Source organism: Dermacentor andersoni, chromosome 5 (assembly GCF_023375885.2).
Source record: "Dermacentor andersoni chromosome 5, qqDerAnde1_hic_scaffold, whole genome shotgun sequence".
Classification (NCBI taxonomy): domain Eukaryota; kingdom Metazoa; phylum Arthropoda; class Arachnida; order Ixodida; family Ixodidae; genus Dermacentor; species Dermacentor andersoni.
Genome location: NC_092818.1, coordinates 177,093,722 through 177,118,321, shown reverse-complemented (window position 1 = coordinate 177,118,321; position 24,600 = coordinate 177,093,722). Strand labels below are relative to the sequence as shown.

Below are 24,600 nucleotides of genomic sequence, written 5' to 3'. Positions count from 1 at the left end.
AGGCCATTGCTCAAATGGCTTTTGAAAAAACCTTGTGGATGGATCTGTTTATCCTTTGCTCGGAGCATCCTGAGTCGCTTTGGCTAAGAAAGAAAGTAACGGAACAAATTCATAACTTTTCAAGCTACGAGAATGTCCTTTTTCATGCTATTTCCTTAAGAAGGGCTGTGGTTAACATGGAGAATCATTCGTTCGCAGTGAAATCTTGCCTTTATAAGCTTCAAAGCGCGGCAACGAAATCCGAAATAGCAACAAAAAAAAAAAAAGAATAGAAGCTTTATGCCGATAGTGCGTTAACGGCGTATGTAATATACATTGCCGCTAACCATTACGGCTTCTTTGCGGGGTTTGTAACTGCACTGTTTCCATGGAATTACTTCCAGTTTAGCTGAATATAAGAACTCTGTATTTATTTATTTATTTATTTGTTTATTTATTTATTTATTTATTTATTTATTTATTTATTATACCTCAGGGATTCCTGGCCGGGACATTACATGAGGAGTAGGCGTAACATGGCAAGAACGTTAGCTGGTAACTGGAGAAATTCGGACTTTTCTGCGTATTTGTTCATGCCTATAGGTTATATTTGTTGCCAACAACATACCTTTTATTATGACAAAGGGAAAGACAACATATTAACGCGCAGGCTAAGGCGAAAAGGTAAATCCATTTGAAGTCTAACTGTGCGAAACTAAGGATCCAGGAGAGCAAAAAAAAAAAGAAGAAAGATTAACGATAAGACACTTGGATAAAAAAATAAATTTGTCTTACGCGCGTGCTCAGGCACCTATGTACTGAACCTCATCTCTCGTTATATCTGTGCATGACGTGCAAAATACAGCAAATTTCGCTCTGTTCCAAAAAAGTTTAGCTCAAGAAGGAGCAAGACTTGAGCAGACGGTAATTTATTAAGTTTGCTTCGTATTCTGTCCTTCCTTGTCGAAGGAGTACTAAGTGGAGATATACGTGCAAATTGACATTATTGACTCGGCGACTCCTTTATAGAAAAGTCGCGGGAAAAACTCACAGGGAGCGGCTCGTTAAAGTTTCAGCGGTGCCTGCGATTCGAGCGCCGAATTGTCCGTGCTCGCACTGCGCCCCCCTCATTAGACAGAGATTTGGCGAATTCGAATGGGAAGATGTCTGCACGCGCTGCTCTGCGCAGGCGCTTTTGACTCGACAAGTCTCATACATGCTCCTAAGGGGAAACCAACTGAGCGCTAATTTAAAAAATGATAGAACTCGACTGTTATTGCGCGTGTCTGTGCAATACATTTCGCAGAAATACTCTTAGGCACTTGCTATGCGCGATTTACGCGCTAAGTGCGGATGTGCACAGACTATCGATCCTGTCCTGTGATACTGTTCCCGCTTCAGCAAACAACGCCAGGCTCTCCAGCGTGCCTTGAGTAGACTAGATGATCCGTCTTTTACAGAAGTAGAGGCCCTGGGAGTCTGGACTCGAAGTTGAGCAGCCCAGAAGGCTACGCGAGCTCTTCTACGGTACTATACAGTACATGAAAGTGATAGAGTTATGTGCCCGAATGTAAATAAGCTGCACCTTGCATAGTGCGTTTGAATGAGCTAGACTCACGTGTTCTCTCTCCATTTCTTTCACTTCTCCGTCTTCATCCTGTAGGCCAGCGAACTATACAAGGTCTAGACAACCTGCCTGCATTTCCTTCCTTCTTCTCTCTCCCTCCTAAACAGTTAATACTAAAATCATCAGCCTATTTTTAAGGCCACTGCAGGACAAAGGCCTGTCCCTGCGATCTGCAATTACTCCCTTCTTGTGCTAGTTCATTACAACTTGCGCCTGCAACTTTCCTAATTTCATCACCCCACCTAGTTTTTTTCTGCCGTCCTCTTCTGCACTTCCACCGGTTATCTACACTACGCATTACATGGCCGGCGCAGCTCCATTTCTTTCTCTTAGTGTCAACTAGAATATCTGTTACTCCAGTTTGCTCCCTCATCTAAACCGCTCTCTTCGTGTCTGTTAACGTTACGCCAAGCACTTTCCGTTTCACCGCTTTTTGCGCGCTTCTTAACTTGTTCTCGAGCTTCTTTGTTAACTCCAAGGTACCACCGCATATGTTAGCACCGGTAGAGTGCAGTGATTTTATGGATTTTATGCGTTGCATATTGCAATCACTCAGTTCAGCCCTTGGGCGCGGCCGGGCAGCCACCATTGGGGGTATGAGCCACCATAGTGGCTCATACCCCCAATGCTACACTAGAGTTTTATGCGTTGCATATTGCAATCACTCAGTTCAGCCCTTGGGCGCGGCCGGGCAGCCACCATTGACCTTTAGCGCAACCACGTGACGTGACGTCATGACAGCCGGAGGAAAAGCTGGGCCCCAACACAATATGCAACGCATTCTTGGCTTAACCAAGCTAAGCCTGGCCATTTTTTTTCAATGACAACGACAAGCTCCTAGTCAGCATTTTGTAATGCCTGCCGTACGCACTCCAACGCATTTTTATTCTTCTGTAGATTTCCTTCTCATGACCAGGGTTCCCTGTGAGTAATTGACCTAGGTAAACGTACTCCTTTATAAAGTAGATGCTGTCTGGTAATCCTGAATTCTTATTCCCTTGCCAGGCTAGAGAACATTATCTTTGTCTTCTGCATATTAATCTTCAACTCTACATTCACACTTTCTAGGTTAAGGTCATCCATCATTTGCTGTAATTCGTCCCAGGTGTTATTACTATAATGATGGTATTTTTTGTTGTATAACCAGTTTCCTTCAATCAATCAATCAATCAATCAATCAATCAATCAATCAATCAATCAATCAATCAATCAATCAATCAATCAATCAATCAATCAATCAATCAATCAATCAATCAATCAATCAATCAATCAATCAATCAATCAATCAATCAATCATGCATTAATTAATTTTGCAAACAAACAAACAAAAAACGGACAGAACCACAGGGACGGGCGCAATGTCTGTGGTTCCATGTCCGTTGTTTTGTAGTGCGCCAAACTATGAGTTACGTAACACCAACTATCACGAACTTGTGCGTTGCTGAATAAAATAAAAATTAGCTTAATTTAAACGACTAAAAAAATACGCACAAAATACTTGTGCCGATTCCCTACGCGGCTAACACCTGGTCGAATACAGGTCGTCTGCGCATCTACAGGTCTACAGGTCGTCTACTCAACATGTAAGAGCATCGTATAATACAACAAGCATTATTGGAACGGTGGAAGAGTTATGACGCTTCGTTGGACAAATAAAAGCGTTTACATGCAAGGTTAAGGCTTCTCGCGAGATTTATTTTAACAAGCAGTGCGTTCGCACGATTTGGATCGCTGATTCCATGACTGAACCGACTATCTCAGTACAAATGAAAAAGAAACAAAATATAATTAAAGCAATCAATAAGAGAAAGGTGATTGATTGCACTCAGTGTCGTTCTATTGTAACTGTCCTGCTTTGAGCTGACACATTCTGCCCTCCGATTGCCCGACTCTGATCTTTCACTTCTTCTCCGGCGCTATCCACATCCTTTTCTTTTGAGACTTTCGCAAGGTGGAAGTTAGCATGATGCACCTACCACTAACTAAGTAAGAGCTCTCATGGAACTCGAGTCACGCCGTTTTTCTGACAGGTATGCTCCTTGAAAGAAAATGCCTTTATTTCAGATATTTTAATAAACCAAAGCATGAAACAGTGGAGGGAGTCTCAGAAGCGTGACATAGTAAAAAGTGCGAAGACAGTGGGAGCCTAACATTATTCGCCGTGAGACCGATAGGGGTGGTATGACAGCGCTTCACTGGTATCAGTTGGGGCCATTTTTCTAGCTTTGAAGCGTTCTCATTGCGATGACATGGTGTTATACAGTTTTCCATGAGTAGTTCTTTTTCTTTTGCCGGAGGTGCTTAGAACCTTTCTATTATGTACGTGAAAGGAGGGTAAACTGTGAACAACAGGAAATTAGTACTCAATCACACTATTTCTGTTCTCATCTTTATCTTGGTGCCCTATGTGTACATTTATCTTGTAGTCACGCTAATTACTACAAGATTCACTTCGAACACTAATTGCTTAGTTGCGGGGTGTAAGATTTGTCAGACGTAGCTGTAGGGAAGGACCTTGGGGCGACAGGACTAGGCGAGCAGGATTTAATTACATTATTTACATCTTAGACAAGACATACATCGACAGTCTAGCGTGACTCCCAAATGGAGCCCGCAAGACGACGCATACAGCAAACAGCTTACGAGCACACAGCTCACTACGACGAGCACACAACGAGCACACACTAGCAGCCGGCAAACGCTGCTTATAAGCACTTGTCGCCCCCTTGATTCCAAGCGAAAGGAAACGTTCGTCCAGTCATCGTTCGACGTCACCGTTCGACGTCACCGAAGATGACCCGCCCTTTTGGAGGAGGCGGGCTCACATACACGTGTTGCACAGGTCTCAGTGCCGCACACACACACAGGTGTAAAGGTCCGGAGCCGACGTCAGAGGGGCTTCGTAGAACTCTGCTCCGTCCCGGGTGGCGCTGGTGGGTAGCACATTCCTGAGCTGACCCCGCGCCACGTGGCTGCCGGTTATTCGCAGTTCTCTGAAGTGCGCCCCGTCCGGTTGGTTGGGAACACGTGCAGCGGGCTGAAAGCTGGCACGTTGTCACCCCGTACGGCCATTCCTAACAGGGGGTGAAGCCTGATGGAAGGCAGGTGTAATAATCCGAAACCGTAGCACAAAATGATGCCTGCGGCCTTTCTGACGGTAGTGTTGCCAAATGGTGGGAACGGGCACGGGCAACGTGCCTAATGTGCACTCTCAACATTTCCACCGCAATGTGTGTTTGTATGGGTTATCCCCTGGTGATCACAATAGTCGCTACTGTCGATGTGCACTTTGAGAAACCAAGACAAACCCTGAGAGCCCAACTCGAATAGCATGTAGAGCACGAAGATTCGTCTGGCAAGTGTTGGTCAGTGTGGGCAAACTGTATTTCAAGAAGCCCAGAAAAAGAGCCCTGTACAATTCCAACATTTCATGCACTGACATTCCCCAAGTCTTTCCGCCCAGAAACTTGAAAAGCTGGGAGATTGCTGTCAGACACTGTTTCAAGTAGGTCACGTGTGGGCTCCATGAGAGATCTCTATCAATGATTATCCCAAGAAATCTGTGAGTCTTCTCATAATAAATTATCTGGCCATTTATTGAGAGGGCATAGGGTGTCATTGGTTTGCGAGTGAATGCCATCAGTGCACATTTGTCTGACGAGATTTCAAGACCTTGGTTGCGGAGGTTATAGCTGTTAGAGTAGCAGCTTCTTGAAGTATTGCACGTATCTGAGGACGTGTCACACCGGAAGTCCATATACATATGTCGTCTGCGTACATTGATATCTTGATTGCTGCTGGCAGATGATCAACGAGACCAATGAGTGGGAGGTTAAATAGGGTAGGGCTTAGTAGACCGTCTTGAGCAACACCTGGGTAGGTGTAGAGTCGTGCGGTTTTACCATCGCCGGTACACACAAAGAAAGATCTCATGAAAAGGTAATGAGAAATTCGTTGGAAAACTCGACCATCTAGGCCAACCATCTCAAGAGCATCGAGGATAGCCTCGTGAGATACGTTATCGTATGCCACCTTGACATCCAAGAACAAAGCTGCAGATAATCTTTTGCGTGACTTTTGATGCTGTACATACGCAGGGAGATCAACAACATTGTCTACTGATGAGCGATATCGACGAAAACCAGCCATGCAATTTGGTAACAGGTTGTAGTGCTCCAGGTACCACTCCAAGTGGGCAAGGATAATCTTTTCCATTGTATTTCCCACACTGCTGGCCAGCGCTATTGGGCGGTTTGAGGTGAGTTCAAGTAGCGACTTGCCTTGCTTCAAGAGAGGGACCAAGCGGCTTGTCTTTCATTCTTCAGGTACCATGCCATCTTGCCAAGATACGTTTTATATATGTAACAGTTCTCTCCGTGCGCCATCACTCAGGTTGTTCAAGGTGCGGTAGGATATTCCATCTGGTCCCGGGGATGAAGAACGCCTGCATAGAGCAAGAGCCGCTTCTAGTTCCTCCATTATGAAAGGAAGATCCATGCGGCAGTCACGTGAAACAGGGATGTGACTGGGGGTTGGAAAGCCTGGACCGGTTTCTTGGTCAACTATCCTTGCACAAAAGTCTTCTGCAACATCAGCCTCTGGTCGCCCCTGGATGGCCGCCAGCGCTTTGAATGGGAAGCGTTGTTCAGGGAGGGAACGCAGACCACGAATGGTTCTCCAGATGTGGGAAAGTGGCTTTTGGGGGTCTAGTGACTGGCAAAACATTGTCCAACATCGAGTGGCCAATCTATCCATGTGACGTTTAATTTTCTTTTGTAGTCGTTTGGCTGTCCTAAGGGCTTCGATAGATTTTGTACGCCGGTAACGCTGCTCCGCACGACGATGGAGCGCATGAAGTCGCCCCAACTCTATATCCAATTCCGTGTGCTTCGATGAAACCGTGACCGTGCGCGTGGCGTCTCGTATTACAGACTTGATTGTTTCCTCTAATCCAGAGTACAAGCCCTCCCCACAAGCACCTTCCATGGTAAAAGTAAAATTAGTCCAGTCAATTAATGTGTTCCATGGGAAGGACCTGGACATTCCTTTGATGACAAGGTACGTAGGAATGTGATCACTCCCGTGTGTCTCGATATCCGAAAACCATTTAACACGTCTTGTGAACGAGCTGGAGACGAAAGCTAGGCCAAGACAGCTGCCATAATTCACGCCTCGTATAAATCATGGGCTGCCGTCATTCAGGAATGAAAGGCCGTGGTTGCAGGCGAGGTTTGCAAGTCCTTGCCCTCTTGCATTTGTCCTTGTGCTTCCCCATGCCATATGATGCACATTGAAATCTCTGATGATGACATATGGAGCAAGGCTTACCGAAAAGACGTTCGTTAATATTTTGGGATCAAAATTACTTGAAGGCGATATATAAACGCCTACAAGTGTAAACATGAGTTTGCCCTTTTTAATTGTTAGGTAAATATATTGATTGTTTTCATGAGGCGGAATCGGCTGGCGAACATAGGTCAGTTCTCGACGAATAAAAACGATGACTTTGCTGCATGCCTCAGTTGTTGAGGATATAACAGCTTCGTATCCCGATAATCTGACTGGTTTTGACACGTTCGGCTCACATATGACAATGATTGGAAACAAATTAGTATATATATACTGACGAAAGTCTTAAAGGTGTGACTTTAGTCCTCTTGCGTTCCACTGGATGGTTGACGCTGCCTTGACTTTTTCTCGAAAGGATGGGCGATGGTTGGCCAAGTCTCTATTCGAGAGACTCAAGCACTGGGCTTAAGGCGTCCAGTACTTTCAGCGCACTTCGAGCAGACGTGGTTCCAAGGTTCGACAGAATCACTCGAATGGCATCTATGAGGGGACGCAGCATTGAAATGACTTGACGATCTGCTTTGGGCGTGTCATCAGCGGCAGGAGTAGGCTCCCGAGCGGCTTTGACAACCTGTGGTTCTGTGGGAAGTTGCGGGCTCGGAAGCGCAGGCCATTCTTCCTGAGAAAGATGAGAAAGCCATCGATTCCCCCATGGTATTTGACTCGACCTGCAGAGCACCTCACTATACCAAGAATCAGGAAAAAATCTGAGCTGTCATCACCTACTCTTAAACAACTAACTCTGCCCCTTTTGCACGAGAAGTACGCCGACCACGTACATACTTATACTGATGGATCGGACACTCTCCAGTGTTCCTCTGGAGCCGTGGTTTTCCCAGCGAAAGCCACCACCATCAGTTTCAAGACATGTCACTCAACGACACCGATGGCTGCGGAACTTGCAGCTCTTCGCACGGCACTTCGTCTCGTCAGCCAAGAACAACCTCGAAGATGGTCAATTTTCAGTGACTCGAAGGCAGCACTGCAGTCTTTGCTATCAGCCCTGCGGCGTGGACCACACGAACAACTGGCATTCGAGATTAGAGAACTAATCCATACCTTAACTGAGAAAGGACACCACGTGACATTTCAATGGCTTCCAAGTCACTGCGGCGTCACAGGGAGCGAACACGCCGATAACATTGCTAGGTCGGCTCTTCAACGCGACGAAGAGGAGCCGATACCATTATCAAGGACAGATGCCGCTAGAAAACTTCGAATGCTCAGCCGTAATATGATGTTCTCCTTGTGGAATGCAGGAAGTTTTCAAAACAACCGGCTGCACAACCTAGACTTGTCTCTACGCCTTTACATTCCAGCTGGACTCTGCCGTCGCAAAGCTACCCTGCTTTGTCGAATATGGCTAGGGGTGGCGTTCACCAAGTCTTTTGCTTTCTGAATCGGATGGGCCGACGACGGCTCGTGTGATGACTGTGGTGACGAGGAGACTATTCAGCACCTTCTCTGTGACTGTCCTCGCTATAATTTACAGAGATGATCGCTCGCAAACGCGATAGCGCGCTTTGACCGAACACCTCTAACAGAGGAACTTATTTTAAAATGCCGCCATTACAACCCATCGCAGCAGAGGGCGACGAGGGCATTGTTGCAGTTTTTAAGGGCAACAGAATTGGATAAGCGGAGGTGGCATGAACAGATGTTCATAGGGCTGGAAGTGCTACTGTGCTGTGTGGTGACAGTATGCAGCGACAGTGACCGACTGTGATTGTATGTCTATGCTCCTTCCTTTCTTTATCTCTACTTTGTTATCACTTTATTTCCCCCTCCCCTCTTTCCCCTGCGTAGGGTAGCAAACCGGATCTTCCCCTCTGGTTAACTTCCCTGCCTTTCCCCTTTCCTTAGTCTCTCTTGAACACTAATGATTGATCAAATAACTTGTAAGATTCAATCGGCAAGATAAAATATGTATTTAAAACTGATATCATAACAGTATTTTTCAAGATCAAGCGCATGCACAAGCGTCTGGCACAGCTAAATCTATCTGTGTGATTTGTACGAGACGACAGCCTTGGCAATACAGCCGAAGCCAGTGTATTACGGGGTAATTAAGAACGCTTAACCTTTCTTTTTTATTTCTAGTTTTTCTGCAGTGAACAATTCCTCCTGATTGGAGTTATACACTGCGCACCTTTGATGTGTTGGAGTGAAGTGACTTGAGAGCTTTATTCGCATGTAGCCATGATTTCATTTGGTCTGGGCGGGGACTGGCGCATTGTCAGGCATTCAGTTGCCTTTTCGCCACCCCTTCCCGCTGTACCACTGGATATGTATGCTGAACTGATGATGAAATAAACCATTCAAACCATTCATTGTTAGGGTGCCGAGTGCATTTGTTGCTAGGACACAGAAAGAAATTCTGCGGAGAGAGCAAAATCGTCTCTTTTGTAGAAACGTTTCTTTAGATGCAATGGGCTTTAGACTAACTCTTACGCTGTCTACGTCTTGAAGTGGTGTACACACCCCAGCTTTTGTATCATGTATACGGAAAAGGCCCTCCTCCGAATGCACACGTTGTACCACTCCGGAAGGTTCTGTGGAGCACACTGTCATTTTATGAGCGTAATTTTCAACATCGTGAGACGCTTCGATATTGTCTTGGAGTCTTGGATAGGCGTCCCCTATTGGTAAGAAACGATGCGGATTCTGCTCCGGTCCCTATAAACAAAGATAGGGTACAAAAGCCGTGAGCGATTTTCTTGGAAAAAGTCACCTGATTAGTTCCTTGTGAATAATCCTATTTGAGTGACGTAAATCTAATTTTATCGCAACGCCGTAATGACTTTCTCGTGTCGTTGACATTTTATTTTTTGCTAAGGTGCGTTTTTTAAATTTTGTCCTTTTTTATTGATATGATATAAAGAGATGTTGACGCACAATTTAAGGCGCCGGCTACTCCTTATATCTTGAATTAATTTGTCTTAATTTATTATCATAATGATATTACTGCGTTAGACTTTTTATGCGCTCTCCTCTAGACTAATGATTATCATAATTATTATCATAATGATTTTTCTGCGTTAATGACTTTTTATGTGCTTTCCTCTGGACTAACCAGTTTAAACATGAGTGGAGACTGCTTATACTTGTCACATGTAATGCGCTGACTTTTCTTTACGCACGATTTGCATAGATGTGCAACATAATATCATTATTAAATTTTTGTAGAGCCTATGTAATGCATTTACACTCCAAGCGATTGCGAGAGCTTTTATTTAAAAATTATCAGTACTATATTGTTCTCTCGTATAGCATTTTTTTTCTCGTGTTTCTTGCTACCATTTTGGAATGGCGAGCTCTTCAATTACCAAACTTACCATACTGTTGTAGTTATTAAATAACTTCATTTGTTTAGAACGTCATCAGTCACATTGTGTGATGTGCTTGAACACACACAAACATAAAAGAGAGAAAGCGAATAAAAATGTACTTATTTTACTTATTTGTTCTCCACTACTAGCGGTGGCAGCTACAGGTTAATTTCGCTTGAGAATCTACGGGTTAGTGTGGTTGTAAAGACCATGTAACCGCGCGGGTACTCGCGAGAACTTGCAATTGCTTATTTGCGTCAGCGATAAGCCTTCGTATCGCCTCAGACACACTGTGTATCGAACGTAGCCGCACCCACCCAAGACGAGATCGCCTCCCACAAATCTCATCCCTCTTTGGACCGGTCACGAATAAGTGATCTCGAATGAGCCTGTTCAGCCAGTGCAGCCGCCATTCAAATGATGGCGCCACTGATCTGAAAGGGCATCTCGTGCCGTTCCGCAGACGCAGGCGCCCTTGAGTTTCGACCGGTCCCAGCCGTAGCCATCCCCCGTTTACCCTCCCACCCCGCTTACTTTTCGCCTCCTCGCCCTCTCGCACAGTCCCGCTTTGGTTCGCGTGGTCGCACCGCCGTTGGTGCTCCCACCGACTACTCCGGCCGCTCGCTGCGTCTTCCGAGAGCGGCCAGCGAGCAGTTGACTCGCCGGACGGCCAGCTGGCGTGTCGCGCGCACCGCGCTCTTCGGTTGTCGCTTTGCTCGCGTTGTCCACAGAGGACACGGCGTGCGCCTCGACACTCTTTTCAAGACCACAGGCGGCCGTGCGCGTGCGGTCGCTCGGTGGTTACCGAGGCGTGTGTGTGCGTTTGCCCATTGCGGTGTGCGGCCAGCTGATCAGTGTGCCTCTGACCGCGTGACTCGGTTTCGTGTGCCATGAGCTTCGGCCCGACTGGTGGTTTTCGCGTGTTGTCGCTCTTGTCCCCCGGAATTTGACGCTGCCGCCACGTTGTTCGTGTGTGTCATCGCCGAAGTTCAAGTGTATTGCTGAAAAAGAAAAAAAAAAGAAAGAGGAAAAGAAATGATGGAGTGTACTCGCCGGGTTACCGTAGCCGTGCTGCTTGTGGTGGTCGCGTGGACCTCCGGATACGCCGCCGGCTCGGCTGTTGAAGGTGAGCTTCTTTGTATGCGGCCGTGCACTTTGATTTCGCTTATTCTGCCACTGTGTACGGTTTTGCCCCGTACGATGCAATACCACAGAATAATCTTTATTCCAAGTATTTTCTGGCACACTATTTTCCATGGCGCGGTGACGCGAACCTGTTTCAATCCCAGCTGTCTTTGCTTTTTATTTTATCGAGACCAACTCATCGGTCGTGTCTACTTTGATAAAATCTTGCTCAGGCCCATTGCTTTAGTTTGTATTGCATCGTCAACCGCGTCACTGCTGCTCGTTGCTTCACGAGGCAGTCCGCATCAAGAGATAGATAGATAAACTTTATTAAAAGAATAATCAGAATAAGCGCTTATGGTCGAGGCCCCTAGTCCAGGGCTCCGCTGGTTCTTGCAATCTTCTCAGCTCTCTGGATCTGCTTGAGCTGGACAGCAGTGCCTCTCATTGCTCCCTAGTGGTGTTCGTGTCATGGTGTTCTATGTTCTGTAGCGTGCACTCCCACGTAATGTGGTAAAGAGTTGGTGTGTGTGAGTGACGGTCCACGTAAACGTGTTATCATTAAAAGCATACGCGGGAAAACGCCGGTAAGAACTGGTGTAACGTTTTGACGTTTTTACGGAAGCGATTGTATACTGACGGACGATTGCCGCATGGTTGTTTTAGGTACTCGCAATAGGACACGCGCTGGCCCATTTTCATACACCTGACCTGGCGTCATTATTGTCCCCTCTCCTTCTTCCTTTGTTTATGTAGCGGCACATTGGGTCGTCTCGCGCGGCCTCCCGACGTAACGGCCTTGTTTAGCGTGTTAAATTAGGGATAGTAGAGGAAGTTTAACTTTACCTGACCTTCTTTAGTGTTATTTAGATAGTTAAGCTGTGTACGAGGTTTAATGTAATCCATTGTCACACGCAGAAAATGAAGGCGACACGCATATGTTCATGTGACTCCTTCATTCATTATTTTTCTTTACATATTGCGGTCATATGTTCTTTTCTTCTAACTAAAGTGTTAACAGATGGACTCAAGCGTACAATGGCAGCTCATACAAGCGCATATGACACTTTGTGTCCGCCAGGACGCTGAATATTTAGAAGGGAGGTGTTTCGGCGTATCCTCAAGTTCCTCTACGATACAGAAATGGAGTGCGAATGGTGAGAAGGCTGTGTTGGCAGGCTGGTAGGGCAAGGTGAGGTGGATGGCGCGCACTGGATGTTGCGCGGTTCGAATCCGTCCTCGCCGTCTGTCTTCCCTGTATTTGTTGTGACGGGTCATGAGGCGTCACTTATCAGGTGCTACTTTACTGCGCGTGATCACATGGCGCTAGGGCGGATCAGTCGTCTGCATATTTTGCAAGGCTAGGTCCGCCTACAGCTAGCAACACTCTTCATCCTAACTAAAAGCCTGCCACAAGAAGCATCATCGAATTTTTGTTAGAACTTTCCTCAGCAATTTCATTGCGCCGTTTTTCGTGATGTGAAACAGAGATAACCAAGGCAACGTTGTGAAATTTTGTGCTTATTGCATGCACCACTTGTGAATGATTACCATACACAACGTATTACGTGGCTTAACGGTTGATTCATGATACCTGTGTAAACTTACGCTCCCATACGGTAAGGAAAATAACGCTTGCGCTAAATTCGTTACAGCAATACTTCTAGCTCATATCTGCACTAATTTCGAGAATGTATGCGATGAACTAGTTGACAGCATTATGTATCCCGGTTCTTTAATTCGGGAGCATCTGTAATGAGTAGCGCTCAAACTGTCGCATCACCCCACAATTCGACGTTGTCGCAGCATACAAAGAAGGCACGTGTTGATGGGAAACGCAGTGGGGGTAGAAAATGTACTGCAGATAAACACGCGGTGCGCATTAATTAGAGTTAGATTGTCTTTCTAGTCTATAAAAGCGTAGAAACAATTTCTTATGAGTCCTAGAGACTCTGCAGACGATTTGTACAAGTCACGTACTGACCGTACTCACTCATAGCACAGTAAATCGATGTGGCTGTAATGAACAGCATATGACTTCACGGTCTTACACTTTCAATTATCTATTTTTTTCTCTTGGATGTCTGTAGCACGTGCCTGTTTGACGTCTATACTTAAGGTAGGGTACACGAGGAAGGTAACGTAGACAGTGAGAGTTCTACGAACGCCGCATAGATAAGTGTTGTCTATGTTCATAAAGCGCTGCCTTTTGTGCGGCCTTGTCTGTATGCTGGAAGTAACGGCCGCCAAGTATTTTTTTCCAGCCGCTGTTTGTATCCAGTACACAAATGCGGCTAAAGGCGACCGCGCCAGTCTGCGAGCTATGCGCAGGCTTGATATTCGGTTCGTTTTCATTTCTTTAGTCGCCATTGCATGGAATGCTGATAACGTATAAATATAATTCTGAAAGTCGGACATCTACATTAAACGCCAAGGCATCTGCGTTGAATTTTTTGCGGGTGCTATCTTCCTCTGGAATAGCTTTCCAGAAAACACAGCTTCATGCATTGACCGCTAGTCGTTCAGGGCATACATAAATAACCATCTTGCCCAAACTTCCGGAACATGTACTCTTGCCCTATACTCCAACGCTCATTTTCTTTTTCCTTCTTCTTTCTTCGCAATTTACCATACCGATCCAGTCCAGCACATTTTGTAATGTATTTTGTCTTTCTGGTTCTTTTTTCCTCTCCATTTCTTATGGTTTATTTTAATACGTATACAGTAGTATACGTCACGTAGATGAAATTTACTCATCCTTATGTAATGTCTACAGGCTTTTAAGGAAAATAATAAATGAAACAGCGCACCACAGACGACAGAAACGAGCCAATCAAAGGCGCTGCCAGTGATTCCCTCTTTCTGCGTCATTTTCGTAAGCGCTAGCGGTCGTCTGCGTTGCGCTGCTCCTGTCAAAATGGAGATAAGCCAACTCGCCAAAATGTTTGCCACATTGAATCTACAGTCTGCAAATTTCCTAAACTGTAGGAAATTTGCAGGCGCATGCTGAAATCAGCCAGCGCAAGGCAGGGGCAATTGGAGATCGCTGGAAGAGGCCTTCGTCCTGCATTGGACATAAAGAATAGGATGCTGCTGATGATAGTCTACAGTCTTGGTTTCTACGTCCCAGTGTGCGTGCACGGGTTGCGCTTGGACCGTGTAACGAGGTTCCTCGAACACCTTTGTTTTTTCCGAGGCGGTGCAGGATGCCTGTGTCCTCCTAGGTCACCGAAACTTTGGAGCGCTGGGAATTCACCAGAAGCCACGCTACATGGCGCTAATCCAATTCATGGTCGCAGCAGTTAAGTCACCTGTGAATTTTCGAATGAGTCTGTACAGCCGAAATGAATCTGATGATGAGAGAGAGAGATATGGATGTTGGTGCAGTTTGCTATCCTATGCTGGGGGAAAGAGATGAAATGTGAACTGCTCAGGAAATTTTTTTTTGTGTTAGTGTTGTATGTGAATGTGTACGTGAACATTGGAACTGTTGTCACCCTATTGTTATCTCCATTCTATGCCTGAAACTTTCGCGTCTTCTGGAGCACATCTGCGATTAAGATAACGGGAGTAGCAGGTGCCGTCTACAGGGGCCAACATCTCCTTGAACACATATATAATAATTAAATACGAAAGAAAAAAGAAAGAAAAGCAGACAGACAGACGGAGACAGAAAGAAAGAAAGAAAGAAAGAAAGAAACAAACAAAGAAATGGTGGAAACCCTAAGCGTACTCTTACGCGTAGTATAACATCACACATAAAAGCGGTCACTGGGTCGACTGGTATTAAAGAGAAATTGCAGCAATATGCGCGTTGATTTTTAAACCCAACAAACACGACGTTACTGGATGCGCAGGCTGCGGGCGTTCCGGCAATACGGCCCCGCACGGCGATGCTGTGTTTACTCTTCCTCTCGAGCGTCGGCGCTGACCTCCGGCGGAGCTCCCCGCACTCGCGGTGCGTGGCGGTGTTACGGCGACGCAGCAGGAAAGGAGCCTAACGAATGTGCGAGTCCTCGTCAAACGAACCGCCACGCCGGATGACTTTACGTAGCGAGTTTGCAGGTGGAGAAGCGAGGAAGAGCGGAGGAAGAGAGAGACGTCGGGACTAGGTCAACGCGGCGTATAACGGCACCGAGGGCCACCGCTAGACCCGAGTGGCGCATGATGAAGACGGATGCAGTGCGCACGAACGACGTTCTTCGTCGGAGCAAAGCCGGAAAAGAGCATCGGTCGCCGCCGGGACTTTGGTCCTTCTTTTCTTTTTCTTTTTTCTTCTTCCTTCGTGCACGCGCGTCGTCGAGCGAGTCATTTTTACGCGCGTTTCCGGGAGGGTCCGCGTGGCTATTATGCAAGCGCTTCTTTAACGCCTCTATCCCCTGTCAGCGATGGCGGAGCCGGGATGCGGAAGTTTAGGGTACTATAGTACATGCATTTTCAAAAAAATTCAGTCTCGCGTCATGCTTTTATTGCTCTGGGCATTTGCTGTTGCCAACAACTTCTTTTGTTGTTTGAACGTATATAGCCGAAGCGCTGCGATTAAGTTTAATTTCTCCGTATTCCCCATTATTATTATTATTATTATTATTATTATTATTATTATTATTATTATTATTATTATACTATCAGTCGTGTTTGTAGCGTTCGGTTGAGAGGTAATGTTTTATCGCGAACGCGAGGGTTGCAGGTGATCGAAAGTATTCGGAAGTCTCGACAGGCGCCCCACTTCGCCCGAGCACTGTGCAGTTCTGCATAATAAAATGGCGTTATTAAACGCGCATTTTTAAAATGTCATTTCTATTTTCTACATTATAATTTGAGGTACTCTCGGCTTCCAATCTCCATCTTCATCCCGGTTATCGCTTATTCATAAGCTTGCAAAGCCTGTTGTTTTTGCTGGTAGCTTTCCGTTCTACGTTCTAAGCGTTGCTTAACACCATGGACCCGCGGTCTTAAGATGTTGTTGCTCTTGCACACCGCCTAATATGCCGGTAACCTTCGCAGCAAGGCTGTTTGCTTCTGAGATTGGGCGTATTTAGCGGACGGGTCCTGTCAGCGCCTGGCTGCTAAACCACAAACGCGGTGGATTCGGTGGCGCGCCAGCTGTCGCTGACAAACACTATTTCCGTTGCATAACGCTTCGAAGCGGTTGAATGCGCGCACCTCTCGTGCTCTGCTCCTGTATAGCCTCTTTCGGAAAGTCCGCGGATGTGGCTGACGTGTCGTTCCCATTTATCTTAAATGAGTTACTGTATAAAGAACCGCTGTCGACGTCTTGCGTGGCACACCGCTTGCCAGAAACATTTATTCAGGCTTTAAAATTTTCTTTCTCCTTTGCTGTACGGGACGGAGTCTCAGCGTGAACGGTCAGGCGGCTCGGCTGCAATTTGATACTGCATCTGAATGTACAAATGCCAATGCTATGAAATGAGGTTCTCGAAGTAGGAAAAAAAAAAAAGAACTGAGATAATGTTTCCTTCGTATGCTTAATAATAAAGAACTAACAATTGAACTTTCACTATTTTTGTTACTTTTAATGACTTACACCATTGGACAGAACAGAAACCACTATAAAATGCACTAACAGCATACTTTGTATCAACTTACACATATAACTTTTTCTTTTACCATTTTTTTTGCCAATTCCATGACCGGACTTGCTTACCGCGAACATTTCCCCAAAAAATCGCTGCTCATTGTTTATTTCCTGACTACGTGTTATCTGTTCCATTATTGTGCCCATCCTGGTTGGTCCTTGAGTCCGCAGTATAAGTGGTAAATGTAATAATAAAATGAGATATGGATAAACATCTTGAAGCTGACACAACATTAATGAAACGGAAGGACCCATAGGATCGCAAGTACGTAGGTAGGTCAGGTGCAGCTGGCGTTGAATATGTTGGTGGATGCGTGGTAGAGGATGTGGAACAAGTACTCCGTCCGCCGCCATGGTCGGGAGCGGCGCTCGCTAACACTACAAGGGCTACATGTATGTTTCGTGTATTGTATGCTCACGAATACCCTATAAAACAAACGGAATGACAGCCGCTGCCGCAGCTCAGTTGGTATCGCATCGCACGCGTCACGCGCGAAGGATGTGGGTTCGGCTTCCACAGGTGGCGAGTTGTCTGCTTATCGCACCGCGGTTTTCCGTTTGGCGTTCATAAGAATGTGAAGCTTATCGCAGATTAAACTCTCATTCATAATTATTCCTGGACTTGAATAAAGAAAAAAATATATCTATGCGTTCCCTGGCTCTGCTTTGTCAGCATCATAGGGATATTTCGAGCGCATGTTTCACAAGGGGGGTATGGTAGCGCGATTCAAAGACGGGACAAAAGAAGACACAAAGGGACACACACAGCGCTGTGTGTGTCCCGTTGTGTCTTCTTTTGTCCCGTCTTTGAATCGCGCTACCATACCCCCCTTGAAGATGCATTACCAACAAGCCCACATTGCAACCCGCATGTTTCACGTTGTGCTCCGTCTTTAGCAATCCAGATATGCAGCACAAGTCAACGGGGGAAGTCGCTTCGACACAGGCGCAGATGAACTGAACATTTCTTGCGTTAGAACTCAGACGCTTGCCAAACCAACCAACGAGCCCGTTACCACGCCTCAATCTCGGCGCTTCAAACGCCTGCATCCTTCGCACTCCCGTGACGACGCCTGTCCCCGCGAAAGGGGGCCTTCGACGCGTGGCCCGTTGCGTACTCAAAGACACGCGCATGCGAGCAGCGCAGTGTGCCGCCGCACAGCGCGTGTTGAATCGCCGACGCCTCCCTTCGCGCAATTGCAGCGCGCACACGCGCGCTAGACCGCGCCGGCGGCAGCGCGGCTTCACGCTTGTCTGCCGGCCCCGCTGACCCGGAAAGTAGTGGGCGGCCGTTACTAGTCCTCGTCCCCGAATCTTTCGCCGCAGCCATCGGCGAACGAGCAAAGCGAAAGGCCCGACGAGACCTCGGCAAGAACGCGCTGCCCTCCTCCGCTTCTTCTTCTTCGTCGTCGTTTTCGCAGTGATTGATGACGCCCGGCGGGACTCCTCGCCTTTTCTGCGCCGCGCCAGTTTTGATATCCACGCTTTTAAGGGACGGTTCCAGAGCCTCGGTTCTTCGCGGAGGCCGCGGTGGGAGGCTTGGCGCGTTGAGTCGCGCGCGTACGCACTGCAGCCGCGCTGAGCACCCTTTGCCCGTTCACCCGCGTTTGCCCGCTCCTATCGCGCAGGCCATCTCTCATATTCGTGTCAGTGAAAAAAAAAAATAATGCAATAGAGGAACAAAAACTACATTTCGCCATTTCTTGTCCCTTGTTTTCAGCTTTCGCTTCGATGCCTGTTTTCACGAGTGCGCTACTGTCGTTATTGCTTCGGGCGAAGCTGCGAAAGGCTCGAAATTGCAGAAGTGATATCGAGTATACCTATACAATTGACTCAGGCGTTTTTGGTCGACGCTCCAACGCCAGCGATTTTCACTTCATTTCTTTATTATTATTATTATTATTATTATTATTATTATTATTATTATTATTATTATTATTATTTTGCTTCCCTTGCCCCCTCAGTAACGTTGTGCAGGTCCGCTCCCTGCAATTTCTTTCGAGCATGCGTGGTAAATGTTTTAACTAGCAGAATCAACGCACTTAAACTGAGCAGACTAATTTCATATGCAGGCGAGTTTCGGCACAGCTTGACTAATGAGAGTTATATTTCTGCCACCTTTTGTGACGCTGCGAAGAAAGGAAAGGGACCGCACTTCGGTAGAGTGCTCTGAGGAGCGCTCCGCGATAAGCGTATCGAAGCCGAGCTACGGTGCTTTAAGCGCTCATCTCTCATCTCAATAGTAGTGGCAAACAGTGATAATGTGACGCAAGGGTGTGGAGAACGCCTGTTGCGTCGCGGTTGAGAAAAGTCAGACTGTCGCGACGACTCACCTGCAGATCAGCTGACTTTAATTATTATTATTACTATTATAATTTTTATACCGTACTTAGGAGACGTTGGCGCCATTATTTGGTGCCAGCTACTCCTTTTCAGATAGAGATGCGCAAATAATAAAAGCCACTGATGTGAAAAAAAAATCCCTTGAAACCACACTCAACTGAAGGTCATCCCAGAAATGCAGCAGCAAAAAGTTTAGGCACATAAGTACAATAAAGCCACACTAACACTGATTATCAATTCAGAAACACAGCAGCACAAAGTCTACTCTGCTGCTGAATGACCGTGTCGTCATAGTTTGCAATGCAAAACCTTCGCAACCTCATTATGACGTCATAGAGCGGACCTTACAGCCAATGTAACCTTATAGCAGTGGCGACTCGCGAGAAGCCAGCAGAGGCGGTTTTCACGTTCACTCTTTCGTCCCTCCAGACTTCGCAACATGAACGCCGGCCAACATGAGTAACGCTGAGGCCCCTAGCCCTCACGATTTGCGCTTTCTTGCTTGATGTTCGAGCATCGCCGGCGACTTCGTACTGCTACTAAGTCCTGCAGAGGATATGTGTGTGTAAGTGATACATGTAGATTGCGTTCCGCTCCTGCTCTGAAAATTAAATTACCCTATCAGAGGCTCACGCTTGCGTCCCAGCAGCAGCAGCAGCAGGAAAGAACGGTCTGTGGGAAATGGTTGCGAGGCCTCGAATGCCGCTGATTGAATCATGGATTCCGGGTAAGGTACGGAGCTCCTGAATATAGCTGTTGATGCGCGTTCCCTTTTATCGTGTGTTTTATAGAACCTGGGACTTTTCCTCCTTACTCTTTTTTAACTTCCACTAACGTACACTCGACGAGCGGGCAAGTTCACGTGAAGAAAGAATAATAAACGGAGCGAGTGCCGCAGTTTGGAACCAAAGGTGTACCGGCGCGTCCGCACACGCGCGTCTCTGCATTAACGATGCGTACCGCTGCCAAGTTCAGTGCTGTGGTCGTTTTGCATTCATTCTTCGATCACGTACAGTGAAGCGTTACGGGAAGTGCAGATTGGTTTTTGCTGGATCGGCTAACTAAAGCAGCCTTATTAGATGGTGTTAAACGCAGATTGCGGCGCGTGTTTGTTGTTACCTCGTGGTGACCTGAGAGTTTGGGTTTTCTCCTGCTCGCCATGAAAACTGTGTTCGACTCTCGGCTGCGGTTGTTGCATTTCGATGGTGACGGAATGCGAAAACGCTCATATATCCTGCTTTTGGTGCCAGATCCATACACTACGACATCTTTGGTGAATGTTGAGTTCTGTTACGCAAAGGCAACGGCGCTTCACGAGACGCTGCCCCCGTATATCTGATCGTATGACCGTATACGCACGGAAAATGAATACGTCAACGTGTCTCGCTTCTGGTCACACGATGAGGCTGACAAGTGCTTAGTGCCTGCTTAGTGCGCTGCGACGTAGCATCAACGCCCAACAGCATTTAGGCGACAGAGCTGACCTACAAGTTTTCCAGCAGCACATCTCAGCACATCTACGGGAACACTTTCGCTTGACTGACCATCATCCTCCCATCGTTTCTGCTCATTCTTTTTCTCTGTTACACCATCCTCGCCATTGAATGTAACTCTGTGCGAGTGCTTCGGCCATGCACGCCTTCTTCTCAGATACGGATGTTTGGGTGGGCGTCTGCGGTTTCGAGCGACAATGTGGGGCACTTAAACTCGGCCGCTCTTTGCACAGCGCCACTGGCTTTTACGCATATGCATGCTCGGTGGGTGTTCTACGAGGCAGGAATTGGATGGCTGAGAAAGAATGCACTCCGCCAATTAGTTCCTTGCAGCATCATCGCGTGCGCCCTGGGTTTGGGTCCGCCGACCCGGTTTTGCTGCTAAACTGATTATCCAGGTCGCATCGGTCGAGCTGCAGCGACCGACGCGACGTACGGGCTTGTTTAATTGGAGTCGTGCGCGTCGGTGCGGTATTAACACATGTGTACTAACATTCATCCAGCGCGGCGAGCGGTTTGCGTTCTCGATCGAATGGCATGCAGAAGGAGGGGAAGTGCGCTGCCCGTGAGCGGACATATGCTTGCCAATATGCAAATGAAGATGTTTCTTTCTTTCGGTTTCTCTCTTCCTCGTTTCGCTCGCGCCCGAGTATGTGCTAAAAATATTACATACGGCGACAAATTATGACCGTGCATACTGAACAGGAACATGACAGAATGCGCGTTACCTAAGTGGTACTTCGAGCCTTGGAAAGCCTGGCTGGATGCGAACAATTTTTGCCAAGCGAACTTAAACATGCGAATATATATATATATATATATATATATATATATATATATATATATATATATATATATATATATATATATATATATATATATATATATATATATATATAAACGAGAAGAAAGGGGGTTAACCGAGTGGCCCGATTTTTATTAGTCATATCATAAGAAGCCAACAAACAATGACACCAAGGACAACATAGGGGAAATTACTTGCGCTTGATCATAAAATAAAGAAACCATAATGTAAATGAAAGGTGATGAAAAAGCAACTTGCCGCAGGTGGGGAACGATCCCACAACTTTCGCATTACGCGTTGTGGGATCGTTGCCCGTCTGCGGCAAATTCTTTTTTCATCCACTTTCATTCCCATTAATTTATTGTTTACTAATTTTACTTATTAAGCACAAATAGTTTCCCCTATGTTGTCTCCTTGGTGTCATTGTTTGTGGGTTTCTTGTGACATGACTATATATATATAAGAACAGAAAGGAGTACGACGTACGTTGAATAAGCACAGTATATTTCACTGACGTTTTGGTTCGTGTAACAGCCTTTGTCAAAGTTGACTTTCACATATATATATATATATATATATATATATATATATATATATATATATATATATATATATATATATATATATATATATATATATATATATATATATATATATAAGAAACCAACAAACAATGACACCAAGGAAACAACATAGGGGAACTATTTGTGCTTAATAAGTAAATTAGTAAAATTTGATATATATATATATATATATATATATATATATATATATATATATATATATATATATATATATATATATATATATCGCGTTATGAAAAGGCTTAAAGATCTCGTAGAAAGTATGAATGAGAAGAAGGAGGGCGCCAGCAATACGCGATTAATTGGCAAAAACACGAAGTAGAACCGCGTAGGCCTCAGTAATATCCTATTCTTTCCTTACTGCGGTTACCAACAGATGTACGGGCTGATAGACAAACGAGGCAGGGTCGGGCACTGTTCCTGCTGGCGTCTCATACACAGGCTATTGCATGTGTGAAAGATCTGATACAGTGTAAGTACTTAATAGAACAAGCTCCTTCGTACCTGCAGCAAGGTTCTTTCCCGCTGCGTTAAGATTTTTCGTTTTATGGCCGTTTTACGACACAGTTACACGTCCACAATTCAAAGAAAGGAAATGCGATGTTTTCACGTAGGCTTCACACGAATTGAAAGCGGGCGGGTTGGTTTGGTAACCTGGTTGAAAAGGTCTGTTCCCTATCTTTGTGTTCTTCCTGCTTTGACTCGCGATAGCTAGTGTTTCGACTTGTTCATGAAAGCTCTTGTCTGACGCCTATTGTGTGGCACGTGTGCCTCCGAGATGTACCCTCACCGGGTGTCTTGCTTATGATAGCAAATTCCTCTATATTCTTCTTCTGCAAGATCAGTTACGTATCGGAAATTGTCTCGGGTGACATGAGAAAAGGCAGGCACTGCCTGACAAGGCCTATGTGCTAAGTTGTATTATTTGCACTGGTTAATGTCATATTTTCTCAAGTCTCTTTTGTGTCCTATGCCTAATGAAGTAACAAGAAAAAAAAAAGAGACAGACACAGGAGCGCTGAGAACTGCGCTAAGCAGCTCCACTGCAGTGTACTCCTCCACATGGCGCAGCAGCCCCAGTCATGCACAACTGAACGAATGCTTTCATGAGCAATGCTCAAGATTTGCCCTCGCTTGAACGCCCCTATACTCTGTGATAGCTCTGTGCCCACTGCAAGCTGACAAACTTATCCTAAGCGTCAACTTAGTTTTTGAGGCTTTGAGTGTTACATCACAGCAGGCGTGATGTTACACTGAACCGTGATGTTATAAGGATAACGCGATATTTTACTCACGACTGCCCGGCGCAGTAAAATAGGAAAAGGCGTAAGCATACTCGACATTGCGCACTTAAATGTCGGAGGCAACAGTCGGGGCGATGGCGCCTTTATACGAGACGCCGCAGTACGCGCGTGTTAACTGCGTTTTCTATAGCGCAAGTTTGTCAACGTGCTCACGAAGTGGCAATGGATTTGCGAGAGCAAGTATGTCAGCGGCACCACGCGCAAGAGAGACGTGAGCAAGCATTGCATCTAATTTCCGTCACATTCTTATGCGAAGACGATTTAATTTTAGAGCGCAGCTCTTACGCGCCCGTTCCTGCGTTGAGCGTCGGCGTAACCGAGCGAAGGAGCACAGCGAAGGCCCAGAGAGTGAACGCGGAGCGCAGCGGAGAATGAAAGACGGCGACAGCGAAGAGAGCGCGAGGAGGGTGCAGTGGAACCATGAAGCGGAAGGCAGAAGAGGAGGGCATGGCGAAAGCGGGATGAAGAAAAGCGTATATAGTGTATAGACGGGCTCTGCGAAACGATGGCTACGACATGGCGCCAGAGTAGCGCGCGTTGCCCTCACATTCAGCGTTAAAAAATAAGGTGTTATGGTATTCAATGAAAACAGTGAACAGACAGTGGTAATACATGGCTTCGCGTAAAAGAATATAACTACCTTGGTATATGAATAACCGAAGGGAATAGGTATATGGAAACACAGGAAAAGACAATAACAGTAAAGGGGACGAGAAATGCGGCCATAATGAAACACAGAGCGCTATAGGGATACAATGGGTACGAAGTGCTCTGGGATATGTGGAAAGTGTAATGGTTTCAGGACTTACATTGATTGTTCACCTGCTTGAAATCAGGTGAACCATCAAGACTCGATCGCAACCAAAGGTCAGTGGGAGGCCTCGCATTGGGCGCTCACGGGAAGACTACAAATGAAGCTTGCAGAGTGATATGGGCTGGACAAGTTTTGAAGTGAGGGAAGCTCACAGTAAAATTGACTATGAAGAACGACTGAGGAATATGGAAGAAAGTAAATGGGCAGGGAGAGTGCTCAGGTATTTGTACAGGAAAAATATTGATTCATAGT

General features: G+C 46.1%; 1 protein-coding gene across 2 annotated transcripts in view; it reads left to right on the top strand.

Moving 5' to 3' along the window:
• Positions 1-10,837: 10,837 nt before the first annotated feature.
• Positions 10,838-24,600, top strand: part of qsm (Zona pelucida superfamily protein qsm) — a 268,022-nt gene continuing 254,259 nt past the window's right edge. The window contains exon 1 of one of the 2 annotated variants that reach the window (XM_055071342.2): positions 10,838-11,410. In XM_055071342.2, coding sequence (XP_054927317.1) covers positions 11,320-11,410 — 91 coding nt within the window. In that variant the 5' untranslated portion in view covers positions 10,838-11,319. The remainder of the gene's footprint in view (positions 11,411-24,600) is intronic. The other variant, XM_050179296.3, reaches the window with a different exon arrangement.